General features: G+C 46.4%; 2 protein-coding genes across 3 annotated transcripts in view; one reads left to right on the forward strand and one right to left on the reverse strand.

Moving 5' to 3' along the window:
• The first annotated feature begins 9,204 nt into the window (after positions 1-9,204).
• The window catches only part of LOC115174908 (5'-nucleotidase domain-containing protein 1), a 73,791-nt gene continuing 60,813 nt past the window's right edge, over positions 9,205-22,182 (forward strand). The window contains exons 1-6 of the mRNA XM_029733919.1: positions 9,205-9,480; positions 10,152-10,243; positions 10,500-10,571; positions 10,756-10,865; positions 11,068-11,147; positions 11,279-11,360. Coding sequence (XP_029589779.1) covers positions 9,388-9,480; positions 10,152-10,243; positions 10,500-10,571; positions 10,756-10,865; positions 11,068-11,147; positions 11,279-11,360 — 529 coding nt within the window. The 5' untranslated portion in view covers positions 9,205-9,387. The remainder of the gene's footprint in view (positions 9,481-10,151; positions 10,244-10,499; positions 10,572-10,755; positions 10,866-11,067; positions 11,148-11,278; positions 11,361-22,182) is intronic.
• LOC115174907 (collagen alpha-1(X) chain-like) lies at positions 11,518-19,300 on the reverse strand. Of its 2 annotated transcripts, XM_029733917.1 has the most exons (4): positions 19,170-19,300; positions 18,507-18,645; positions 17,560-17,595; positions 11,518-13,988 (listed from the first exon to the last, which is right to left on the reverse strand). In XM_029733917.1, the coding sequence occupies exons 2-4, from the start codon at positions 18,628-18,630 to the stop codon at positions 12,130-12,132; spliced, it is 2,019 nt and encodes a 672-aa protein (XP_029589777.1). In that variant the 5' UTR covers positions 18,631-18,645; positions 19,170-19,300; the 3' UTR covers positions 11,518-12,129. The 2 variants fall into 2 exon arrangements, with proteins under 2 accessions (XP_029589777.1, XP_029589778.1); XM_029733918.1 differs by lacking the exon at positions 17,560-17,595.

Below are 22,182 nucleotides of genomic sequence, written 5' to 3' on the forward strand. Positions count from 1 at the left end.
TTACCTTACCTCCCTACTCTTCTACATTTGCACACACTGAACAGAGATTTTTGTATTGTGTTTCTGACTGTACGTTTGTTTATGTGTAACTCTGTGTTGTTGTTTTTGTTGCACTGCTTTTGCTTTATCTTGACCAGGTCGCAGTTGTAAATGAGAACTTGTTCTCAACTGGCCTACCTGGTTAAAAAAAGGTGAAATAATATAAAAAATAAATCTACAACAGCACAACTGAATATTTAGTTTTTGTAATTTAACTAGGCAAGGCAGTTAACTTCCCTGGGCTAGGTGGGACGCTTGCGCGAAATACAAATACCTCAAAAATGCTATAACTTCAATTTCTCAAACATATGACTATTTTACACCATTTTAAAGACAAGACTCTCATTAATCTAACCACATTGTCCGTTTTCAAAAAGGCTTTACAGCAAAAGCAAAACATTAGATTATGTCAGGAGAGTTCCCTGCCAAAAATAATCACACAGCCATTTTCAAAGCAAGCATATATGTCACAAAAACCAAAACCACAGCTAAATGCAGCACTAACCTTTGATGATCTTCATCATATGACACTCCTAGGACATTATGTTATACAATACATGCATGTTTTGTTCAATCAAGTTCATATTTATATAAAAAAACAGCTTTTTACATTAGCATGTGATGTTCAGAACTAGCATACCCACCGCAAACTTCCGGTGAATTTACTAAATTACTCATGATTAACGTTCACAAAATACATAAGAATTATTTTAAGAATTATAGATACAGAACTCCTTTATGCAATCGCGGTGTCAGATTTTAAAATAGCTTTTCGGCTAAAACACATTTTGCAATATTCTGAGTACATAGCCCGGCCATCACGGCTAGCTAATTTGACACCCACCCTCACCAAACTCAGATTTACTATAAGAAAAATTGGATTACCTTTGCTGTTCTTCGTCAGAATGCACTCCCAGGTCTTCTAATTCAACAACAAATGTTGTTTTTGTTCCAAATAAGCCATAGTTATATTCAAATAGCTCCGTTTTGTTTGTGCGTTCAGGTCACTATCCGAAGGGTGACGCGCGACCGCATTTCGTGACAAAAAAATGCAAATTATTCCATTACCGTACTTCGAAGCATGTCAAACGCTGTTTAAAATAAATTTTTATGCTATTTTTCTCATAAAATAGCGATAATATTCCAACTGGGCGACGTTGTATTCATTCAAAGGCTGAAAGAAAAATTTTTAGAATTCTCATGAACGCGCTTCTCAGTCTCACTGTTCCCAGGCTGACCACTCACAAACAGAGCTGCTGTACTTCACCCAGAGACTGCAGACACCACATTACACTTTCTGGTGTTTTCTGAGAGCCAATGGAAGCCTTAGAAAATGTCACGTTACAGCAGAGATGCTGTATTTTCGATAGAGATGCAACTGAAGGACAACAAATTGTCAGACAGGGCACTTCCTGTATGGAATCTTCTCAGGTTTTGGCCTGCCATGTGAGTTCTGTTATACTCACAGACACCATTCAAACAGTTTTAGAAACGTTAGTGTTTTCAATCCAAATCTACTAATTATATGCATATTCTCGTTTCTGGGCAAGAGTAGTAACCAGTTTAAATCAGGTATGTTTTTTATCCGGCCGTGCAAATACTGCCCCCTAGCCCCAACAGGTTTTAAGAACAAATTCTTATTTACAATGCCGGCCTAGGAACAGTGGGTTAACTGCCTTGTTCAGGGGCAGAAGACAGATTTTTACCTTATCAGCTCGGGGATTCTATCTAGCAACCTTTTGTTTACTGGCCCAACGCTCTAACCACTAGGCTACCTGCCGCCCCGCAATATGTACCCTTGAGGTTGTAGAATTACGAACCTGAGCACGGAGCCTGGATTACTACATGTTTCCCAGCAATGGAGCCAAGACAGTTGTGGAAATTCCACCTCTCCAGGAACTCGGCAACAATGGCCCTCCAGTCTTCCTCCTTGGGGACAGGCATGTATTCACCAACCAGACAGTCCCAAATGGCTTGTGCCACAGAAGGGACAATGCCTGCCACCGTGGACCAATCAACTCAGAAGCTGAATCTGATGGTCCTGTAGGAGTCCCCTGTCGCCAAGAATCTGAAATATAATTCAAAAGAATTATCAATATTGTGTGTAACTTGAAATTCCACCCACATATTCTATCTACTCATATATCTACCTCATTACAGTTTATTATGCTCTACTAATTATATTGTAATACTCATCAACCATCATTAACAATGCCTTGAAACAGTACAATTCAGTCTATGACTGTATCAATAAACAGTAGCCCAGGCCAACTCTACTTTTAGAAAAAAAAGGTGCTATCTAGACCCTAAAAGGGCTCTCCTGCTGTCCCCATAGCAGAACCCTTTTTGGTTCCAAGTAGAACCCTATTCGGTTCCATTTATAACCTTTTCCCCAAGGGTTCTACCTCTATTATAAATGCTCCAACCATCTGGAGCAGGTGATCGAACAGGCTTCGGTCCAGACGAAAGTAACCTCGAAATTCCTCTCGAAATAGTCGAAGCTCTTGAATGAGATGGTGGAACTCCCCTGCGTGCTTTCGGGACTTCAACCATCTCTGGACCCACACCGACCTGCGCTTTCGGCGGGGCTGGTCCCAGCCCAACAGTGCGAGCAAAACCATCTTCCTCAACGTTTTTGAAAGAGCCAACTCTCTGCTATCTTTACTATTTATTTTTGCATTTCGCTCCGAAACTATGCATTTTGGAGGGAAATTATATTATAGGCTCTCACAAAACATGTTTAGATGTCATCGAATAAATAATATGTATGCTGCTTGGCAAATAAATGAATAAAATATTGTAATGACCTGACTAGATCATGAAGGAACAATTGTCCAGACAGAGGATGGAGTTAACGAATGGACGGTTTATTAACACAACTTAACACAGGCTACTGTTTGGCCGTAGCCCACGCCAAATAAATGAAAGGTACCCTACAAACGAACCGTGACCTTCTCTTGTGAAGCCCAGACGTAAGAGAGAGAACAATGGCTAAAACCCGGTCTTAACTTCCAATGCTCCATCCCCCTGCCCAACCCCCCTTCACGCCACTCCGCCAACCACCAGGCTGCCCGGTATCTGAACATTCCAGGCATACCCGTGATTGGCAGATAGCAGGTTGATTGGCATGACCCCGCGAACACTGGTAAGTACGACACAACCCACTAATAGCCTAACACCTAACCCACCACTGTCTGTGCGGGTCGCTACACAGCCCCCCCACCACAAAGTCCCTCGTCCCCGAGGGAACAAACAAAGTCTCTGAAGCGACCCGGAGGTCTCCTTTGCCTGCGTGGCCGTGATGGTCGCAGAGTGTCCAGATGTGAAACAGGGGGCTCCACCCGTGGCAGGGGGCTGCCCCTCTGGGACCCAGGGGATGAAGGAAGGGATATGGGAGACAAGGAAGCGGGAACGGGGAATACAGTCCGTGGCACCGGGGAACCACGCGGTGACACAGGGAGGGAGACAGGGGGAGTGGGCCGTCTGGAGCCTTGTCGACGGCACCTGGGGGTGGGTGCCTGGAGAATGTCCTTGCCAGAGAGGGGAATTGTGGGGGTCCCTGGGGTTTGGGGAGAAGCGGCCCCTCTGTATGGGGCTAACCTGTCCCGGTGCAGTGCCACCTTTCTCCCCCTGGAAGGAAGCTGCACCCGGTACACAACCTCCCCTACCCTCTCCAGGATGCTGCAGGGCCCCACCCAGTGACTGTCCAACTTGGGGTATCTGCCTTTTTTCCTTAGGGGGCTGTAGACCCAGACCAGCTCCCCAGCCACAAAGTGCCTTCCTCGGGTGTGCACGTCATAGTTCCTTTTCTGCCTCACACCTGCATTCACCAGCTGCTCTCTGGCGAAGTTGTGGGCTGTCTCCAGGCGGTCCTGGAGTCTCCGGGCATACTCCGGCCCCGGGGGAACATGAGGGCTATCCAGGGGACGACCAAACGCCATCTCCGCAGGGGTGCGGATCTCTCTCCCCAGCATGAGGAGGGCAGGCGTGCAGGAGGTGGAGTCTTGGACAGCGGAGCGGCATGCCATGAGGACCATAGGCAGGTGCTTGTCCCAGTCACGCTGGTGTTTGGCCGAGACGATGGCCAGCTGCTGTCCAAGCGTTTTGTTGAAGCGCTCCACAAGGCCATCACTTTGAGGATGGAGAGGAGTAGTGCGGGTCTTGTGCATACCCAGCCTCTCACACATGGTGGCGAACACACGGGACTCAAAGTTTCTGCCTTGGTCGCTGTGGATGGACTCCGCAGCTCCAAACCTGCTGAACATCCCCGCTGTCAGGGCGTCGACGATGGTCTCTGCCTCCTGGTCAGGCAGAGCATAGGCCTCAGGCCATTTTGTGAAATAGTCCATAGCCGTGAGCACCCAGCGGTTTCCACTGTCTGTGGTGGGGAACGGCCCAACTACATCCACTCCCACCCTCTCCATGGGAGCCCCCACTGGGAACTGTTGGAGCTGAGCATGAGAGCGGCCTGGGGGGCCCTTTCTCGCTGTGCAGTTGTCACAGCGGCGGCAAAAGTCCTCCACATCCCTCTTGTGCTGCCCCCAGTAAAAGCCCTGACGGAGGCGGCGGAGTGTTTTTGTGACCCCAAAGTGTCCAGTCCCCACCCCCCCATGAGTACTCTGGAGCACAGCCTCCCGCAATGCTTTTGGGACCACCACCTGCCACCTCTCCTCTCCCGTAGCTGACTCCTTCCATGCCCGCTGTAGCATGCCATCAGCCAGCCGCAGTCTCTCAAACTTTGACCACAACCCTTTGGTCGCGAGTGAGAGCGCTGTCACCTCTTCCCATGGTGGCCTCACCTGTGCCTCTACCCAATGTAGCACTGGCTGTAGGTCTGTGTCCCGTCCCTGCTGCTGCCCCCATTCAGCCACGTCGACAGTCTGCAGCTCACAGCAGACAGGGCCGCTCACCCGACACACTGTGGCACAGACCCCCTCCTCTGCACTCAGCGCTCTCTCCCGTCCCTCTCTCCGTTCACAGTGGCGGCAGCCATCTGCAGTACAGGGCCGACGGGACATGGCGTCGGCGTTGGAGTGGCGTGCCCCTGCCCTGTGCACCACTGTGAAGTCATACGGCTGAAGCTCCTCCAACCAGCGTGCCACCTGCCCCTCTGGTTCTCTGAACGACATGAGCCACTGGAGAGCAGAGTGGTCAGTCCTCACAGTAAATGGCAGGCCACCCAGGTAGTACTTGAAGTGTTTGATGGAAGCCACAACAGCCAAGAGCTCCCGCCGGGTGACACAGTAGCGGCGCTCATGTTTGTTAAATGTTCTGCTGAAGTACGCCACCACTCTCTCCCCCTCTGGCCCCACCTGGGCCAGCACCCCACCCATGCCCACATTGCTCGCGTCTGTGTCCAGGATAAAGGGCAAGGTGAGGTCAGGGGGGGCGAGCACAGGGGCCTCGATCAGTGCACATTTGAGGGTGTTGAAGGCCTCCTCACACTCCCCTGTCCAAGTGAAGGCCTTGTCCTTCGGCAGCAGGCAGTTCAGGGGAGCAGCGACGCTTGAGAAGCCCCGTACAAACCTCCTGTAGTACGAGGCCAGGCCCAGGAAGCTCTTCAGCTGACGCTGGTCGGTGGGGGTGGGCCAGTCTCGGACAGCCCCCACCTTGTCCTCCATGGTGCTGATCCCCTCCTTCCCCACTCGGTGGCCCAGGAAGGACACCTCTCTCCTCATGAAGTGGCACTTCTCGGGGTGGAGCTTCAGACCTGCGGCAGCCACCCGCTCCAGCACACTCCGTAGCGCCACCAGAGCTGACTGGAAGGAGCTGCCATGGGCCAGGATGTCATCGAGGTATACCAGACACTGCTGTCGGGGGATGCCATCCAGCACCCTGTCCATCAAACGCCCAAAAGTAGCTGGAGCGTTGCACAGGCCGAAGCACAGGACCTTGAACTGCCAGTGTCCTCTGTTAGTGGAGAACGCAGTTTTGGCTCTGGCCTCTGGGGAGAGGGGCACCTGCCAGTAGCCACTGCGGAGGTCTAGTGAGGAGAACCAGGAGGACCCCCTAACCAGGTCCAGCGACTCATCGATACGTGGTATGGGGTATGAGTCCTTCCTGGTTACCTCATTCAGCCGCCTGTAGTCCGCACAGAACCTCAGCTTGCCCCCCTTCTTAGGAACCATGACAACCGGCGCCGCCCAGGGGCTGTCTGAGGGCTCGATGAAGTCTGCCCGCTGCATCTCCAACACAGCCTTGTCTGCCGCCTCCTGGCGTGCCAGCGGGATACGGCGGGGACGCATCTTGATGGGTCGAGCATCACCTGTGTCGATCTCATGCTGCACCAGATGAGTCTGACCCACCTCTTCCTCACTTAGCGCAAAGCTGTCTCTGAATTCAAACAGCAACTGCCACAACCATTCCTGCTGCTCAGGGTCAAGACCAACACAGTTCCTCCCCCATATCTCCCTCACTGCAGACAGTGTCCTCTCCTCTCCCATCTGGGGTAGCTGGGCTGGGGGGGTGCGGCCCGGGCTCACGGAGGGCTGTGTCGTGGGGGTAGCTGGGGGAATGTAACACACAGCCGTAGGTGACAGGGGGGCTGGGGAAAAGTCACACACAGATGTGGGGGAGGGGGGGCAGCCATGAGTCTCTGCTGCTTTAACTGTTGGAGTAAAGGGTTTGTTGGGTTGAGTGTATGTGATATTAGGGGGGGCCATGATGACTGCAGGCCCTCCCTGGAAGCTCAGTGTGCCCCCATTTAGGTCTAACTGGCAGCCTGTGCTCCTAAGAAAGTCCAACCCCAGGATACAAGGGTCCTGCACAGCCGCCACCCACACGGGATGACGCACAGTCCTGCCCCCTACTGTCAGAGTCATTATTCCCTTTCATGGGTGTCAGCTCACCTGTGACTGTGCGGAGCTGCACAGTTGTGGGCTCACACTAAATCCAACCTGGTACAATATCTGGCCTCACCAGGGTTACTGTGGACCCAGTGTCCACCAGGGCAGAGCAGGGCACCCCCTCCACAGTGACAGGGACATGACAAAAGTCCCCAACACAGGTCCGGCCCACCACGACAACAGGCTCCGTCCTCTTGCCCACGTCTGCTTCTGGGGGAAGTGGAGCCTTGCTTCCCCGTCTGGGCCGGTGGGCTCCTCCTGAAGAAGATGGTGGTGGTTGGGATAGAAAGCCAGGGGTCCGCACTACCCGGTCAATGCGGACCCCGAGCCGTTTCCCTGAGCTCCGGGGGACTTGGGGCAATCTCGGCGCAGATGGCCTGTCTGGCCACAACCCCAGCAGACCCGGGGACCAAGGCGTGTGTTTCGTTCCACCTGTAGCGACACAGCACGAATGAGTTCTGTCATATCAGCCACGCACGCAGGCTTTTCCGGCTCTGGGCGGCTCTGCCCCCCAGCTCTCCCAGAGGGTCTGCCTCCCTGCACCCCCACCAAAGACCCAGCTGAAGCCCCAGCCCACACCAGCTCCCTCTCCAAAGCCATCTCCAAGGCTATCTGCAATGACTCAGGATGAGCCAGCTGGGTCTGTATGCGCAGCTCCGTAGGAGAAAGCGCCTGTATGAACTGGTCCCGTGCTAGCTCGCTCTGCACGTAGGGGGGCATGTGAGCATATGCCCGCCGAGAGAGGCTCTCAATGTCATTAGCTAGCACCCGTAGAGGCTCTCCAGGTTGCCTGCGTCTATTACTCAGTTCGGAGCGCAGCAGCCCGGGCTGTACACACTGTCCATAGCGCCTCCTCTGTGCTCCCACTAAGGCACATAATCGCGTCTGTCCTCGGGGCTAATCAATATCAAACAGGCCAGAGCATCATCCGTCAGGCATAAAGCCAACTGCAGTGCCCTATCTTCATTCGACCACCCCCTAAAATGAGCTAACAGTTCAAACTGAGCATGAAAAGCTTCCCAATCCGCCTTACCGGAATACTTTGGGGTCTTAACGGATACGGACGCAGCCGGGGGCTGGGCGCCGCCATGTTTGTTTACATCCTGAGCCCCAGATTCCTCGTCCCGCCGCGTCGACGTCACCCCTTCGGTCCGCCCACCAGAATCCGCGCGAAACACATTAGACGAAGTACTCATGCCCGCTTCAACCGCCATCACTCTAACGTCCTCCCTCAAGCGGCCTCTGGGATCCGACGCCCTGGCGATCTCCTCAGCCAGATCCTCCGACGTCCATGCACACGCACCTCCTTGGCCATAATCGTCCCCTACCTCCACCGTCACTTTTGGATGCCCTTGAAGTATTTTCAACCCCGTCCTCACCTATGTTAGCTAGCCACCGAAGTCAGCTAGCTGGCTAACTTTTATACACGTTTTTACTTCTGACACCAGTGTAAAGACCTGACTAGATCATGAAGGAACAATTGTCCAGACAGAGGATGGAGTTAACGAATGGACGGTTTATTAACACAACTTAACACAGGCTACTGTTTGGCCGTAGCCCACGCCAAATAAATGAAAGGTACCCTACAAACGAACCGTGACCTTCTCTTGTGAAGCCCAGACGTAAGAGAGAGAACAATGGCTAAAACCCGGTCTTAACTTCCAATGCTCCATCCCCCTGCCCAACCCCCCTTCACGCCACTCCGCCAACCACCAGGCTGCCCGGTATCTGAACATTCCAGGCATTCCCGTGATTGGCAGATAGCAGGTTGATTGGCATGACCCCGCGAACACTGGTAAGTACGACACAACCCACTAATAGCCTAACACCTAACCCACCACTGTCTGTGCGGGTCGCTACAATATGTAACAGCGGAGTCAATCACCACCTTCCGGAGACACCTGAAACCCCACCTCTTTAAGGAATACCTGGGATAGGATAAAGTAATCCTTCTAACCCCCCCCCCCCTTTAAAGGATTTAGATGCACTATTGTAAAGTGTTTGTTCTACTGGATATTATAGGTGAATGCACCAATTTGTAAGTCGCTCTGGATAAGAGCGTCTGCTAAATGACTTAAATGTAAATGTATATGTAAAGAAATTATGCAATCAAACTGTTTTTATTATCTAATCCCTCATTTTTTACTAGATATGTGTGCAACAAAAATTCAACATTCACATTTTGCTACTTTCTGTCAAGTCTACGCATACAATTCGATGCATACATTCGATTTATCGAACTTATGCCCCACACAGAACACACTGCAACGCAACGCTGCAAGGCAAACGTAGCGTTCCATTGGAAATTAAAACACATCTGGTGTCCAAAACGTATAACACAGTCGGTGTATTCGAAGCGTTACTCCTCGACTTTCCTCTGCAGTCGGTTGCTTCAGCCTTTCCGCCTAACCACGCAAACGAGCCCATTGATTGACAGTAGTGTGAAGGAGTGCACGTTTGTGTGTACAGGGCAACATCCTTGTTTTCCAGCATTCTCGTTAAAATGAGCGAATATTTTTCCCTTTCAGATTGTGATGTCATTGGTTTTGATTTGGACCACACTCTCTGTCGGTACCATTTGAAAGAGACCTCCAGGGTGAGTTTATTTGTAGCTCACGAGCTAAAGCTAACGTGCGTGCTGTTCTTCGCATTTCTAACAGTACGATACAGTAACAATGTAGCCGGCTATTGCTACCAAGTAGCCTAACGATTGCATGCAACATCACCATCCTTTCCAACTCGCAGTGTCAAGTCAGACATTCACGGTTCGCTGCATTTCATCAATAGCTACTACTCGTAATGTATTACGAAACGAGTGGAATATAAAATACTTCCTACATGGTGTTCATATGCTAAACGTTGCAGTCGTATTGCACGCGCCAAAACCTAAAACGATATTGTTGTAGTGCAGGGGATTCTTTCTCTTTTGCAACATGAAATAGCTAACATGACATGTATAAGCAATATGCTAGCAACAACAGATTAGCCAGCAGGCCCTTAAGGTGTCTGGTATGAGTCACAGCTGTGTCTGTGTGACATCTGACTGCCAGCTGCAGAAAACCAAGGAAATCCTCTGTGTGGAACGCAAATGACATTGAAGCCGTGACTTTACAAATAGGTTTAATGCATACGAGGCAGCTCCGTCGTGGTAGCTGTCGGTACAGTACAATGTATATGTATTGTACAGTAATACATGTTCATTGTCACTGAATGTTCACCCCACCTGTGGATAGATTATAACAGTGACCCTTTTGTGCCTCTCTGCAGCTGATCTATGAGAGCTTTACCAGGTATCTGGTGGAGCATAAAGACTATGACAAGGACCTTCTCACACTGACCCCTGCTACCTGGGATTTCTGGTGAGTCACTAGCAGCAGCAGAATGACAATACAATCATCCCTTCCTCTCTATGCTGTAATGAGGAATGACCGTGGTGTGCCCTTGTAAATTCAGGCTACCCAATTTTCAGGTTGGATAAAGGGAACTTTTTAAGCAAAAAGGAAGATGCTGAGTAATGCTCACAGATTCTTATTGTTATTGCCTAGCATAGGACATGGATCAACATGCGTTTTCTTTGCCAATGACCACTATGAAATGTGTATTCTGTATGTCCAGTTTCAAGGGCTTAGTGGTAGACCTTGAGGATGGAAACTTGGTTAAATTGGCGGAAGATGGAACTGTCTTACGGTAGGATACAGTTAAATGCATGCCTTGATATTGGTTTGTGTTTATAGTGATAGCAAAAATGCCTGTTTTGAAGTGTTGGTGCAGTATGAATGTACAGTATTTGGGCACACATGTCTTTTTGTTACTCCTCTTTCCACCCAAAATGAATAAAAAGCCTGACTTTAAACCTGTTTGTTTTCATCAGAGCAACCCATGGGACCAATAACCTCAGAACAGAAGAGATCATTAAACATTACGGTCCAAAAAGGGAATGGAAGCACTTCAATAGCCTCAATACCACATTTACGAGATCTAGTAAGTCTTAAATCTTGAATCTGTGTGACCCCTCCCCTCGCTTTTTGTTTGTGCTTTTTCTTTTGTAATGCAGTTGAATTTTCATGATGATGCAATCTCCTGAAAACATGGACTTTTTCATCTCACTTTATTTCCAATGTACAGAGTGGTGAATAATTGGATTGTTTCTCACAATAAATATATTCTGTTTTATTCTCCGCAGCAAAGTACTATTTTTATGACAACTATTTCGATCTACCTGGGGCTCTTCTCTGTGGAAGAGTTGTGGATATGTTGCGCAAGGTCAAATCTATTCAAATCAATGTTCATTATGATAGTTAATGTTTACACATTTGTTTAAATAAAACATTGAAAAAAAACAACAACATATAAAGCATTTAATTTCAAGAACATGATTTTGTTTTGGTCAACAGCGTGGGAATGAGGTGAATTCAGACTTTTGGAAAGACATGGTCGCTGCCATCGACCACAATTACAACACATCAGCATTTAAAGGTAGGTTGATCACTTATTTTAGAATCAATCACTTTCCGTTGTTGAACCAGTGCACCATATCAGAATCACTCATTTAATTGGCCATATCAGTGGGCTCAAAATCAAACAATATTTTCAATTTTCTACCGTACTGTCGCAAAAAAACAAGACAAAAGCATCAGTTTCTGAACTTCGACTTTATTCTTTACTTTGGTCAGTAAGTTAAACATAGCATAATGCATCCTCAGGCATAAAGTTGTTGTTGACATAGTACATTTTTGAATGACTGTTTTTCATAATGCATGTAACAATAATACACTGCTGGTTTGTCAAAGGTTTGTTACAGCATTGCAAAAAAAAGAACATGATTTCCTTTGCATGTATATTACAAGACATTTATTAAACACTTTGAAAACAAAAAATCTGCTGTAAATGTTACAGGCAGTCAAAGAGCACCATTTTGTGTATTTTCAAACTTTTTAATCATTGTTTGCTGAATACTTGTACAAATACTGGGAAAGGGAATAGTGATGAAAACCATTTAATTCCTAAATTATATTCTTCCCCTGAATTTATTTTAATGCCTCCATGAACTGAATGCCCGTCTCAATGGAATACTTCAGAAAATTGCTGCTCTTGCTTTTTTTAGCCTTTTAAAAGACAAATTAACTTGTAGAATATTACATACATTTTTTATTCTACAATGACAACCAAATCTCATTGGAAGTTGTAAACTGATCTATTCTTTAAGTAGTTTCTTTAAGGTTTCAAGGTTTTATTAATGTCTGTATCACGTTGAAGCAATCAGGAACCCAGAGAAAGAGCAGTGAACATTGTCGGCAGCGAAGACACCATTGGTCTCCTCATCAGGGACCTGAATGTAGACTTGGTCATGGGCATTCAGCATAAGGACAGTGCTGCCAGACAACTGATCCAAGAAGCCCTTATTGTACTCATCATATGAGAACATGATTGGCTCACCATTTTTGTACAGTGCCACCAATGCGTTAGCACCATTAACATGCATATGGTAGGAGAAATAATAGAGACCTGGTACCTGGCAGGAGAAGATGCCAGTCTGGGAATCATAGTGCTGCTCACCATTGTAAATAATCTGGTTGAACTGAATAGGTGATCCCGCTGAAGGGTAAGCCCTAGTCAGAACAGCGCTGAAGGCAGACATAGGGGCCTTCATCATCTCATGATGAGGCATCATAATCTCATGGGACTTTATGGGCATGCTCTTCTCATGATGGTAGAGCATCTCACCAGGGGGACCAGGTGGGCCAGGAGGTCCCATAGCACCTGGGTTACCATCGTGACCTCTTGAACCAGGAGCTCCAGGTGGACCCATGGGACCAGAAACTCCCTTCGCCATCTGGCCAGCTGGGCCGGGTGTACCGGGAAGACCTGGGTGACCCTTAAGACCTGGTTGACCTGCTGGACCTGAAGGCCCCACTGGTCCTCTTCCCCCTGGGATACCGTTCTCGCCTGGTTTCCCAGGTCCTCCAGGTGTGCCTGGGTGTCCCTTTGCTCCTGGAAGCCCATTTGCACCTGGAGTACCTGGAGAGCCAGTATGGCCCTGACCTCCCTTATTACCCTGATGTCCTGTAGCACCTGTTGCACCAGGAGGTCCTGCTGCCCCGGGGATACCTGACTTCCCTGCATAACCCTGATGTCCCTGATCTCCCTTGGTTCCCTTTGCCCCAGGAGCTCCCACCATGCCGACATCACCTTTAAGTCCCTGAATACCTGTCTCTCCCTGGAAACCTCTAGCACCCTGGGGACCAGCTGGACCCGTAAGCCCAGTAGCACCTGTTGCCCCAGTGTAACCTGTTGGCCCTGGCTCTCCTTTTTGACCAGTGGTTCCTGATGTACCTGGTGATCCTCTGTCTCCTGGCATGCCATTAGCTCCTGGTTTACCAACTCCTGGCATGCCAGGTGCACCTGGTTGTCCAGCATGTCCCTGGGGACCTTTAGGTCCCATATTTCCAGGCATACCTGGACTGCCATTCTCACCTGACTTTCCTGGTGCTCCTACCCCAGGGTTTCCATTGTGGCCCTTTGGCCCTGGCAGACCCATGGCTCCTGGAGCTCCATCCCTACCTGGAGTACCTGACTTTCCGGGCTCCCCGGGGTATCCAGTGGCACCAGACTTACCAACTCCAGGTTGACCGGGCATACCAGATGGTCCCATTGGTCCCACTGCACCATTTGCACCTGGTGCCCCATGAATACCAACTCCCTTCTCTCCCTTTTGTCCTGGCAGACCAGGGATACCTGGATGTCCTTTAATTCCGGGCTCACCCCTTGGCCCCATGCCGCCGGGCAGACCGTGTGGGCCAGGTTTACCAGCAGAAGAGTATCCAGCAGGTCCTGGGCTTCCAGGGGAACCGGGAGATCCTCTTGGACCCATGGCGCCAGTTGCGCCAGTATGGCCCTTCTCACCAGGCATGCCATTACTACCTGGTTTCCCAGGAGCACCTGGGTTGCCAGGCTTGCCAGCTGCGGAGTAGCCAGCAGGTCCGGGGGTCCCGGCTGGGCCCTTTGGTCCGGGATGTCCCATGCCACTCTTGCCAGGAGGCCCAGGGGGGCCCATAGGTCCTGGCTCACCAGGGGATCCTGGAATACCTGGCTCCCCTGCAACAGCTGGGTAAATGGATAAGTATAATTACTTAAAGGTGCAATAAGCAGAAATCGCTCTGCTATTTCCTGGTTGCTATAATTCTAATAGTTCGCCTAATTTCAGTTTATGTGACAAAACAGCAGTGTATAGTGTAGAGAATCATTGTACCATCTAAACCTCTGTGAAATATATTTTCAATAACCAAAAATATTGTGTTTTCAGCTGTTTGAAGCTGATGTACAAAACCGAAAAGGAAGCATAGAAATAGCACACACAGATCTACCGCTTCTTAGACTTGACATAAATGAGAATGATCTATACTCAAATTTTTATGGGAATTTGGTCAGGTCGCCCAAAAAGTTACATATTGTGGCTTTAAGATGCAGGTAACAACTACAGTCAACTGTAATTGGTTTAGATTCAGGATCTCTTTTCTCCATCTCAATAAGTTTTTCAGAGTTTGTTTTTGTTTTTCCAGAGTTCATTAGATTTCAGTCAAGGTGAACTTAGACACTTAGTCCATTGTCTGCTATCAAGAGTATTCTCAATTGAAGAGTTGAGTCCACTTTTCTATTCTTAATGCATCTGAATTATTTGTCTGTTTCATTTTATATGTTGATGTATTATCAGTGAGGCCCCAAATGGATCTTAGATGTTTTTTAGAAAGCTGATGACTGATATCTGAGCCCTATTGGTATTGAGGAACAACATGCACCAGTCATGTTTGTTTTTTGCTATTGAGTCCTGTTGCAAACATGTAGTGGCGGAGGGGTTTCCTTGATCGGATTAAACTACCATCTCTCAGATGTCCATCCTGTGCAAAATAGAAGTCATAAAGCAAAGTATGAAATTAAAGTCTCTTGAATTTAGGCTTGAAAATGTAAAATTTTTCCTCTGCTTGTCATTGCTCTATATACACTACATGGTCAAAAGTATGTGGACATCCCTTACATTTTGTGGATTTGGCTATTTCAGCCACACCTGTTGCTGACAGGTGCATAAAATCAAGCACACCGCCATGCAATCTCCATAGACAAACATTGGGTGTAGAATGGCCCGTACTGAAGAGCTCAGTGACTTTCAACATGGCACCGTCATACTGTAGGATACCACCTTTCCAACAAATTTCGTCAAATTTCTGCCCTGCATAAGCTTCCCTGGTCAACTGTAAGTGCTGTTATTGTGACGTGGAAACATCTAGGAGCAACAACGGCTCAGCTGCAAAGTGGTAGGCCACACAAGCTCACAGAATGGGACCGCAGAGTGTTGAAGTACCTAGCGGGTAAAAATCGTCTGTCCTCGGTTGCAAACTTCCTCTGGAAGCAAGGTCAGCACGAGCTGTTTGTTGGGAGCTTCCTGAAATGGGTTTCCATGGTCAAGCAGCCTCACACAAGCCTATGATCACCATGCGCAATGCCAAGTGACGGCTGGAGTGGTGTAAAGCTTGCCGCCATTGGACTATGGAGCAGTGGAAACAAGTTCTCTCTAGTGATAAATCACGCTTCATAATCTGACAGTCTGACAGATGAATCTGGGTTTGGCGGATGCCAGGTGAACACTACCTGCCCCATTGCATTGTGCCAACTGTAAAGTTTGGTGGAGGAGGAATAATGGTCTGGGGCTGTTTTTCATGGTTCGGGCTAGGCCCCTTAGTTCCAGTGAAGGGAAATCTTAACGCTACAGCATTCAATGACATTCTAGACTAACCTGTGCTTCCAACTTTGTGGCAACAGTTTGGGGAAGGCCCTTTCCTGTTTCAGCAAGAAAAAGGCCCCGTGCACAAAGAGAGGTCCATACAGAAATGGTTTGTCGAGATTGGTATGGAAAAACTTGACTGGCCTGCACAGAGCCTTGACCTCTACCCCATCGAACACCTTTGGCATGAATTGGAACGCCGACTGCGAGCCAGGCCTAATCACCCAACCTCACTAATGCTCTTGTGGCTGAATGAAAGCAAGTCCCCGCAGCAATTTTCCAACATCTAGTGGAAAGCCTTCCCAGAAGAGTGGAGGCTGGTAAGCAGCAAAGGTGGGACCAACTCCATATTAATGCCCATGATTTTGTAATGAGATGTTTGGCTAGCAGGTGTCCACATACTTTTGATCATGTAATGTATCATTGTTAAGTCAAGTCCATTTCTCCCTCTCTTTGACCACTTGCATTTCAATTGATTCCTTTGTCCTTGAGTCCTTTGCTTTGGTATTCCCCTCTGAAACACCACAATGTTATTTAAACAACAGAGTAGGCTCTGTGATTTATGGAGGGAGGTTGTGGGAACTGACTGCTTTTCCTAGGGTCATCTTGACAGCACCAGTGGTCTGAGGAGATGGTCACATAAACACTGGTGTACATGTACAATGCACAGCATGTTGAGACTATATTAGACTACTGTAGCCAGTTATTTTAGTTTAATTTACCCATACTATGTTGAACCCTTTAATTTCCCAAGTTGTCTGTGGTGCACGGTATGGTTAGTGGTCCTCCAGTTGTTGATGAATGTGCTTCACCTTGAACCCTTTCCTCCTCTTTGTTAGGAATTTGTGGGGCAGTACAGGGTAGGTCATATTAGGGTACAATGCAAGCCATATTGGGATATAATGGTTGTTTAAATGTGTGGCATCTGGTCTAAGTCCTGAAATGCTGACAGGATACTTTTATCCCCGTCTTTGAGAGGTTAGCCCACAATACCTCAACAATTTCCTGAATCCATGTTGTTTGTATGCCCAAAAGTAATTAACTACTGAAAACACTACCTAGATTTGAATGTAGTTAAACTACCTCCAAGCTACTGCTAAATTTAGTTAAATTACATGTAGTTCACTACTCCCCAACACTGTCCTCAAGTAATGTGCGGTGTTGTATTGCCATGGTGTAAAGTACTGATACAAAATCAGAAGGGAACATTTGGCTACAGTGAACGAAGTGGATTGGATGCACAATTTGTTGAAAACCGTGTTTGCCTTTTCCTGCTTTGGAATAGCACTTTGAGAGAAAAACGGCGAGACAAGGCTGTAATTTGAAAGCCACTGAGGAGTAGGTTTGAAACCCCAGAAGAGCTGAATGTGTCAGAACTGGACACTTTGGCAGCCAAGTCATACCTCAGAAAGTGGGAGGTGATGGTTCTGACCACGGTCAGCACGGTGGCATAGCCAGCTGTTGAACCTTGACTTGTCTAGTCTGAATGGTTTAGGCCTAGATCATGTGTCTATTGTCAGCCTCAAACCATATATATTTCTATATGTAGGCTATGCCATGGCTCTCACATTGTAACGTTATACAACCTGAGGATTCATATTTGAGATTATATGCAATTTTGTCTACTCTATTTTAGGGTGTTTGTTTTGAGACAATTTAAGCACACTACAAAGTGGTTTGTTTGGGAGTGCAATGTGGTAACATCTGTTTTCATTGTTGACTTGTGGAAAACTATTCTATTTATATGTCAGAGGCCACCGGCCATAAAAACTGCATCAAAACATCTTCAACAAAGCTACTGAGTGCCGGAGTCTGGTTGAGCGGCAACACTTGACTCCGGACCATATTCTTGACAGAATGGTCTGATCTCTTCCATTTTGTCAAGCCCCACTGTCTTACCCTCTCTACTTTCCCCGCTGTCTTCTGAGCTTTCTCCTGAAGAGAAGATAGTAGGATATTTAGCAGAATATTTCAATATTTGTCAAGAGTGAGATATCTTGGAAGCAGTGTTATGTGGCAGCTGGTGCATGTTGGTGTTTTAACGAGGCGTACAGAAGTGATAATTGCCCCTGGCTCTCACTTCTACAGAACCTCTGTGGTCTGACTGTCAGCACCGTTGCAGCCAGGAGAATAGTTGTTATCCTAACTACTGTTTATTATCCACTTCCTGTTGATGAACGAGTGTGTCATGTCTTGGGAGCGTGGAAGGATGCACGGGCCCATGGTTTCCTATTGCCACCACAACTATGGTCAGGTGAAAACCCTCAACATTTTGACTGAGACATTGCCTCAGGTCCCATCAATACATCTGTTACTGGTTCCCTTGTTAAGGATAATGCACTATCAAATCTGTTTCATAAGTTAACATGTTCTATGTAGAGTGTTTTACTAGAAACTGTTAACTTCCACAGTGATGTATTTCAAAAAATACAATTGAAGTAATGCTGGATATTCTGCAATTTTACATTAATTAATTGGCTAAATAACATTAAACAAGTTGGCTAATTAGTAACTTTTTAAAACATATTTTAACAAACCATGCTTATTTGTCCATATTACATATACCTCTCACTATTCTGTACTTAAAGTCCCATTTGTTAAAACTATAAGGAATTCAACACGGTCAAGTATCTTCCAGGTTGACATTTTGTATTCTCTGTCCAAAAGTTTTTCCTAGTCAAATGGTGAAAAAAAACTCCTGGTTCTACTGACAAACCTCTAGTATATTCTAGAATTGGAATTAAACCTTCGATAAGCTTTCCACCAAGAGAATGTACTGCAAAGCTGATGTACAAAATTGTTTTTACATAAATAATATGCTGATAGACATGAAGATGTTGACTTACTTTGGACATGGCTCTTGGTAGGATGCTGCTGCTTGGCTACTTTCTGTACATGGTAATATCTCTCTGGCGTTGCTACGGCCAAGGTCACCAGGAGGAGGAGAACGCTTGTCACCCTGAGGTCCATCTTGTGACGTTAAACCTGCATGAAAGAAATGTAGAACAACAGAATCTTTTCAGACATCCTTTGTTTGTTGAAATGTCAATGGTCGTCAACATACAGAGACAGTGGCGAGACACACAGTACCATTCTATAGCAGGGCCTGCACAACAGCAAACAAACATTTCTGAGTCAGAATTACAAGAAACAAGCACAGTAGGGAACATTGCGGACCCCCAATCTTCAGTCAGATTTCCAGAGCTACCTCAGATTCAGTCTCTCATGTATGGGTCGTCCCTTCCCCACCGTCAAGTGAACCATCTCATCACAATGATGATTAAGACACGTGCTACGAGGAACACTTGAAGCTAGACACCCCCAGTACCCTCTACTTACACCTGATCCTCAACCATGCACCCAACTGACTCCCCCAAGACCCCAACATCTTCCTCCATGGCCCCATGCACACTGTTCACCTCACAGCACCAGAAACAGAGGGCCGCACAAGAGTCACACACACATACACCCAGAGAGCAGACCAGAGAGAGCAGGCAGGGTACACCTACCAGCAGAGAAGACTTAGGCTCCAAAAGATCAGTGGGGGTCGGGAGGCTGCTGTCCCGGCACGTTGCTGTATAGTCCTTAAGTCTGGAGGTTAAGTCTGAGCTGGCTGCTGCTACCCAGGCCACTGGGCTCGGGGTATTTATACCAAATCTGTCTCTAACATCACCCACAATCGACCTAGTATAGGCGTCCCGCCCCGTTGTGACGTCAGCTTTAATGAAGGGTGCCATGTCTTCAGAGCGAGAAGGCATGTCACTTCAGGATGATAGTCCTCTCATAGCATTTAAAAACCCCACAGCTCCCTCCCTCCCTCCCTCACCCCACTCTCAATGGAGCGGCACAGAAAGAGATTTAATTCTGTAGGAGACATTTTGATATTTTTGAGGGTATATGTGGTTGTAAGTTCAAGTAGTATACAGTGCTATATGGGTATTACTTTTTCTGGGATGTCTTTGACATCTTAATTGCTGTGTTTTTGAGTTCTAATAATAACTTAAGTGTTCCCCTCTTTTACCCATTTATGCATATTTTCTACTGCTCAAAAACAGGTGCTGGGGAATGGCTTTAGTACATTAAATGTTTAGGATTTTAATGTCAGTGTATGAATTGTGGTAACAAAATCAATACGGTATGTCAGCTTAGTGAACTCTGGTAAACATTTAGTTACATTTATAGCCATGCTATTTTATTCACTGGAGAGCTAGATTGTTTTAACTGTGTGTGGTGTAGAGTGCATACAGCGGTACTATGCCTCCACTGAGCCGCAGTGCAAGATGGGTACATCAGAGGGCAGAGTTGAGTTTCTGTCTTCAGACCTCTTGTGGTCAGGTGTCATTGAAGGTCCACCATGGTCTTATTTGTGTAATTTTCTTTACTTCTATACTTTTCTTATCTTGTTAACTGATTTGATTATGTGCAGTACCTACCTTTGGTTTTCCCAAGAGTCTCTCAACTGTGTTTTGTGATGTCACCACGGGCTATATAGTAACATTCGTATTTCGCACAATGTCATGTGGGACAGTCACATGCAGTGGACAAATATACTTAAAGGTGCAATATGCAGAAATCAATCAGCCATTTCCTGATTTCAAAAATTCGAATTGTTCGCCTAATTTCAGTTTGTGACAAAACAAGCAGAATCATTGTACCATCTAAACCGCTGTGAAATATATTTTCATGAAACCAAAAACATTGTATTTTCAGCTGTATTTTCAGCATGTGTACAAAACTGGAAGTAAATTAAACAAAACTTAAGAACAGGAAACATAGAAATAGAGCACATAGATCAGCTTCTTGAACTTGCTTTCAATGAGAATGGCAGATCTATAACTCACACTTCTATGTGAATTTGGTCGGGTAGCCCAAAATTTAATATTGCAGCTTTACATTTTGTATAAAGAAGCTCTGCCTCACATTGCTACTAGTGTGTGTGTGTGGACGTGTTTAACTATTCTTGTGTGGACCAGAAGTCCCCACAAGAATAGTAAACAAACTAAAATTTGACCAACTGGGGACAATTTGTTGGTCCCCACAAGGTCAAATGCTATTTCTAGGGGGTTTAGGGTTAAGGTTAGAATTAAATTTATGCTTAGGAGCTAGGGTTAGTTTTAGGGTTAAGGTTATGTTTTTGGGTTAGGGTAAGTTTAGGGTTAGGGAAAATAGGATTTTGAATGGGACTGAAGTGTGTGTGTCCCCACAAGGTTAGCTGTACAAGACTGTTTGTGTCTCCTGATCTGCAGTATTTATCTTTGTTCTTCTTTGAGCTGTTTTGTACCTGTTAATCTATGCTAGCTCAAGTTTTACTGTAGTTATGACTGAAATGGACTCTAGGATGTGTTTAGGTTTCAGAAAACCTAAACTTTGCTTTTTCGACATATTTTCAACTCTTAGTTTACAGCCCGCAGAAGAAAGCCAGTCGAACCACCGGGCATCCTTGGTAAACCCCCTTTAGTTAAATGACAGAGTCACAGGGGGTGGAAGCAACACTTAAAAACGTCACGTGTCCCAGTCCCTCATCACACTTTCACCATGAAAGCTACGTGGACCACAGTGGCAACATGTTTCATTTTGATTTGCGCCTGATTTTTTTTTTTTTTGGTGTCCGGATTGTCTTACAGACAGTTTTTGTGCAGGATAGAAGTTAAACACCTTCAAGACCACTCTATTGTATTAGTCATCAGAGTGTTGCATCATGACAATGGGGCCTGTTAAGAAATGCACAAACATTGGCCTTTTACAGTAAGCCTTTGTCACATCACTCCTGAACCACTTTATGATGTGGTGGCATTCTTGCTACTCTATTAGAATGGTAGGAGAGTCTATGAAAGGTTCTGACGTAACCTTTTGTAGTGCTGCTGTTGTAACTGTTGAACAGTAAAGCTTCTCTCCAGACGTGACTAATTCACTTTCATTGGGTTTAATTAGTATGCTGATGACTGGAATTCTGGGGCAGTCGTTTATCCCATTATCTTAGTACAAGATACAGGCACACTGTAGAGATCAAATGTACTCTCTTATGTTTCTCAAATTAGTAAGCACTAGGCAGATGTCTTGAATCTAATTGAAAGCTGAATATATATATATATATATATATATATATATATATATATATACAATTACAATTAAAATAAGCTTTTTGCATTTCATGCGTCTGGTGTGCAAAATAACCTGTCAAAACAGCAACTGCTTTTTGTAGTCTATTTATTCTCATGGGTAAAGTTGGACTGGTGACTAGGACTTCAAATAAGTCGTTTTGGATGTTTAAATCCTATAATTGACAGTTCAGATAATAGATACATAAATATATATTTTGTTCTTACAAAGCCCAATGATTTACAGCACTCTGTTAGATTTATGAAATGTATTATTTTGCCCAATAATTTTTTCCATCATAATTGCAGTACAAACCTTGCCATCATAACTGTCATAAAATGATCATCCCTGGGCTTGTCTTTGCTGCCCGGGTTATTTGAATCATTGTGGTGGTGGTTGCTTCAGTTTTAGATTGCTGGGAAG

This window comes from Salmo trutta, chromosome 35, assembly GCF_901001165.1.
Source record: "Salmo trutta chromosome 35, fSalTru1.1, whole genome shotgun sequence".
In the NCBI taxonomy this organism is placed as follows: domain Eukaryota; kingdom Metazoa; phylum Chordata; class Actinopteri; order Salmoniformes; family Salmonidae; genus Salmo; species Salmo trutta.

Excerpts from the sequence above, each read along its gene's own strand:
- LOC115174907 (XM_029733917.1), bottom strand. The coding sequence starts at position 18,630 with ATGGACCTCAGGGTGACAAGCGTTCTCCTCCTCCTGGTGACCTTGGCC. Across the intron at positions 17,596-18,506 it reads TACCAAGAGCCATGTCCAAA|GAGAAAGCTCAGAAGACAGC; the intron begins GTAAGTCAACAT and ends TCTTCTCTTCAG. Across the intron at positions 13,989-17,559 it reads CAGCGGGGAAAGTAGAGAGG|CTGTTGCAGGGGAGCCAGGT; the intron begins GTAAGACAGTGG and ends CCATTTACCCAG.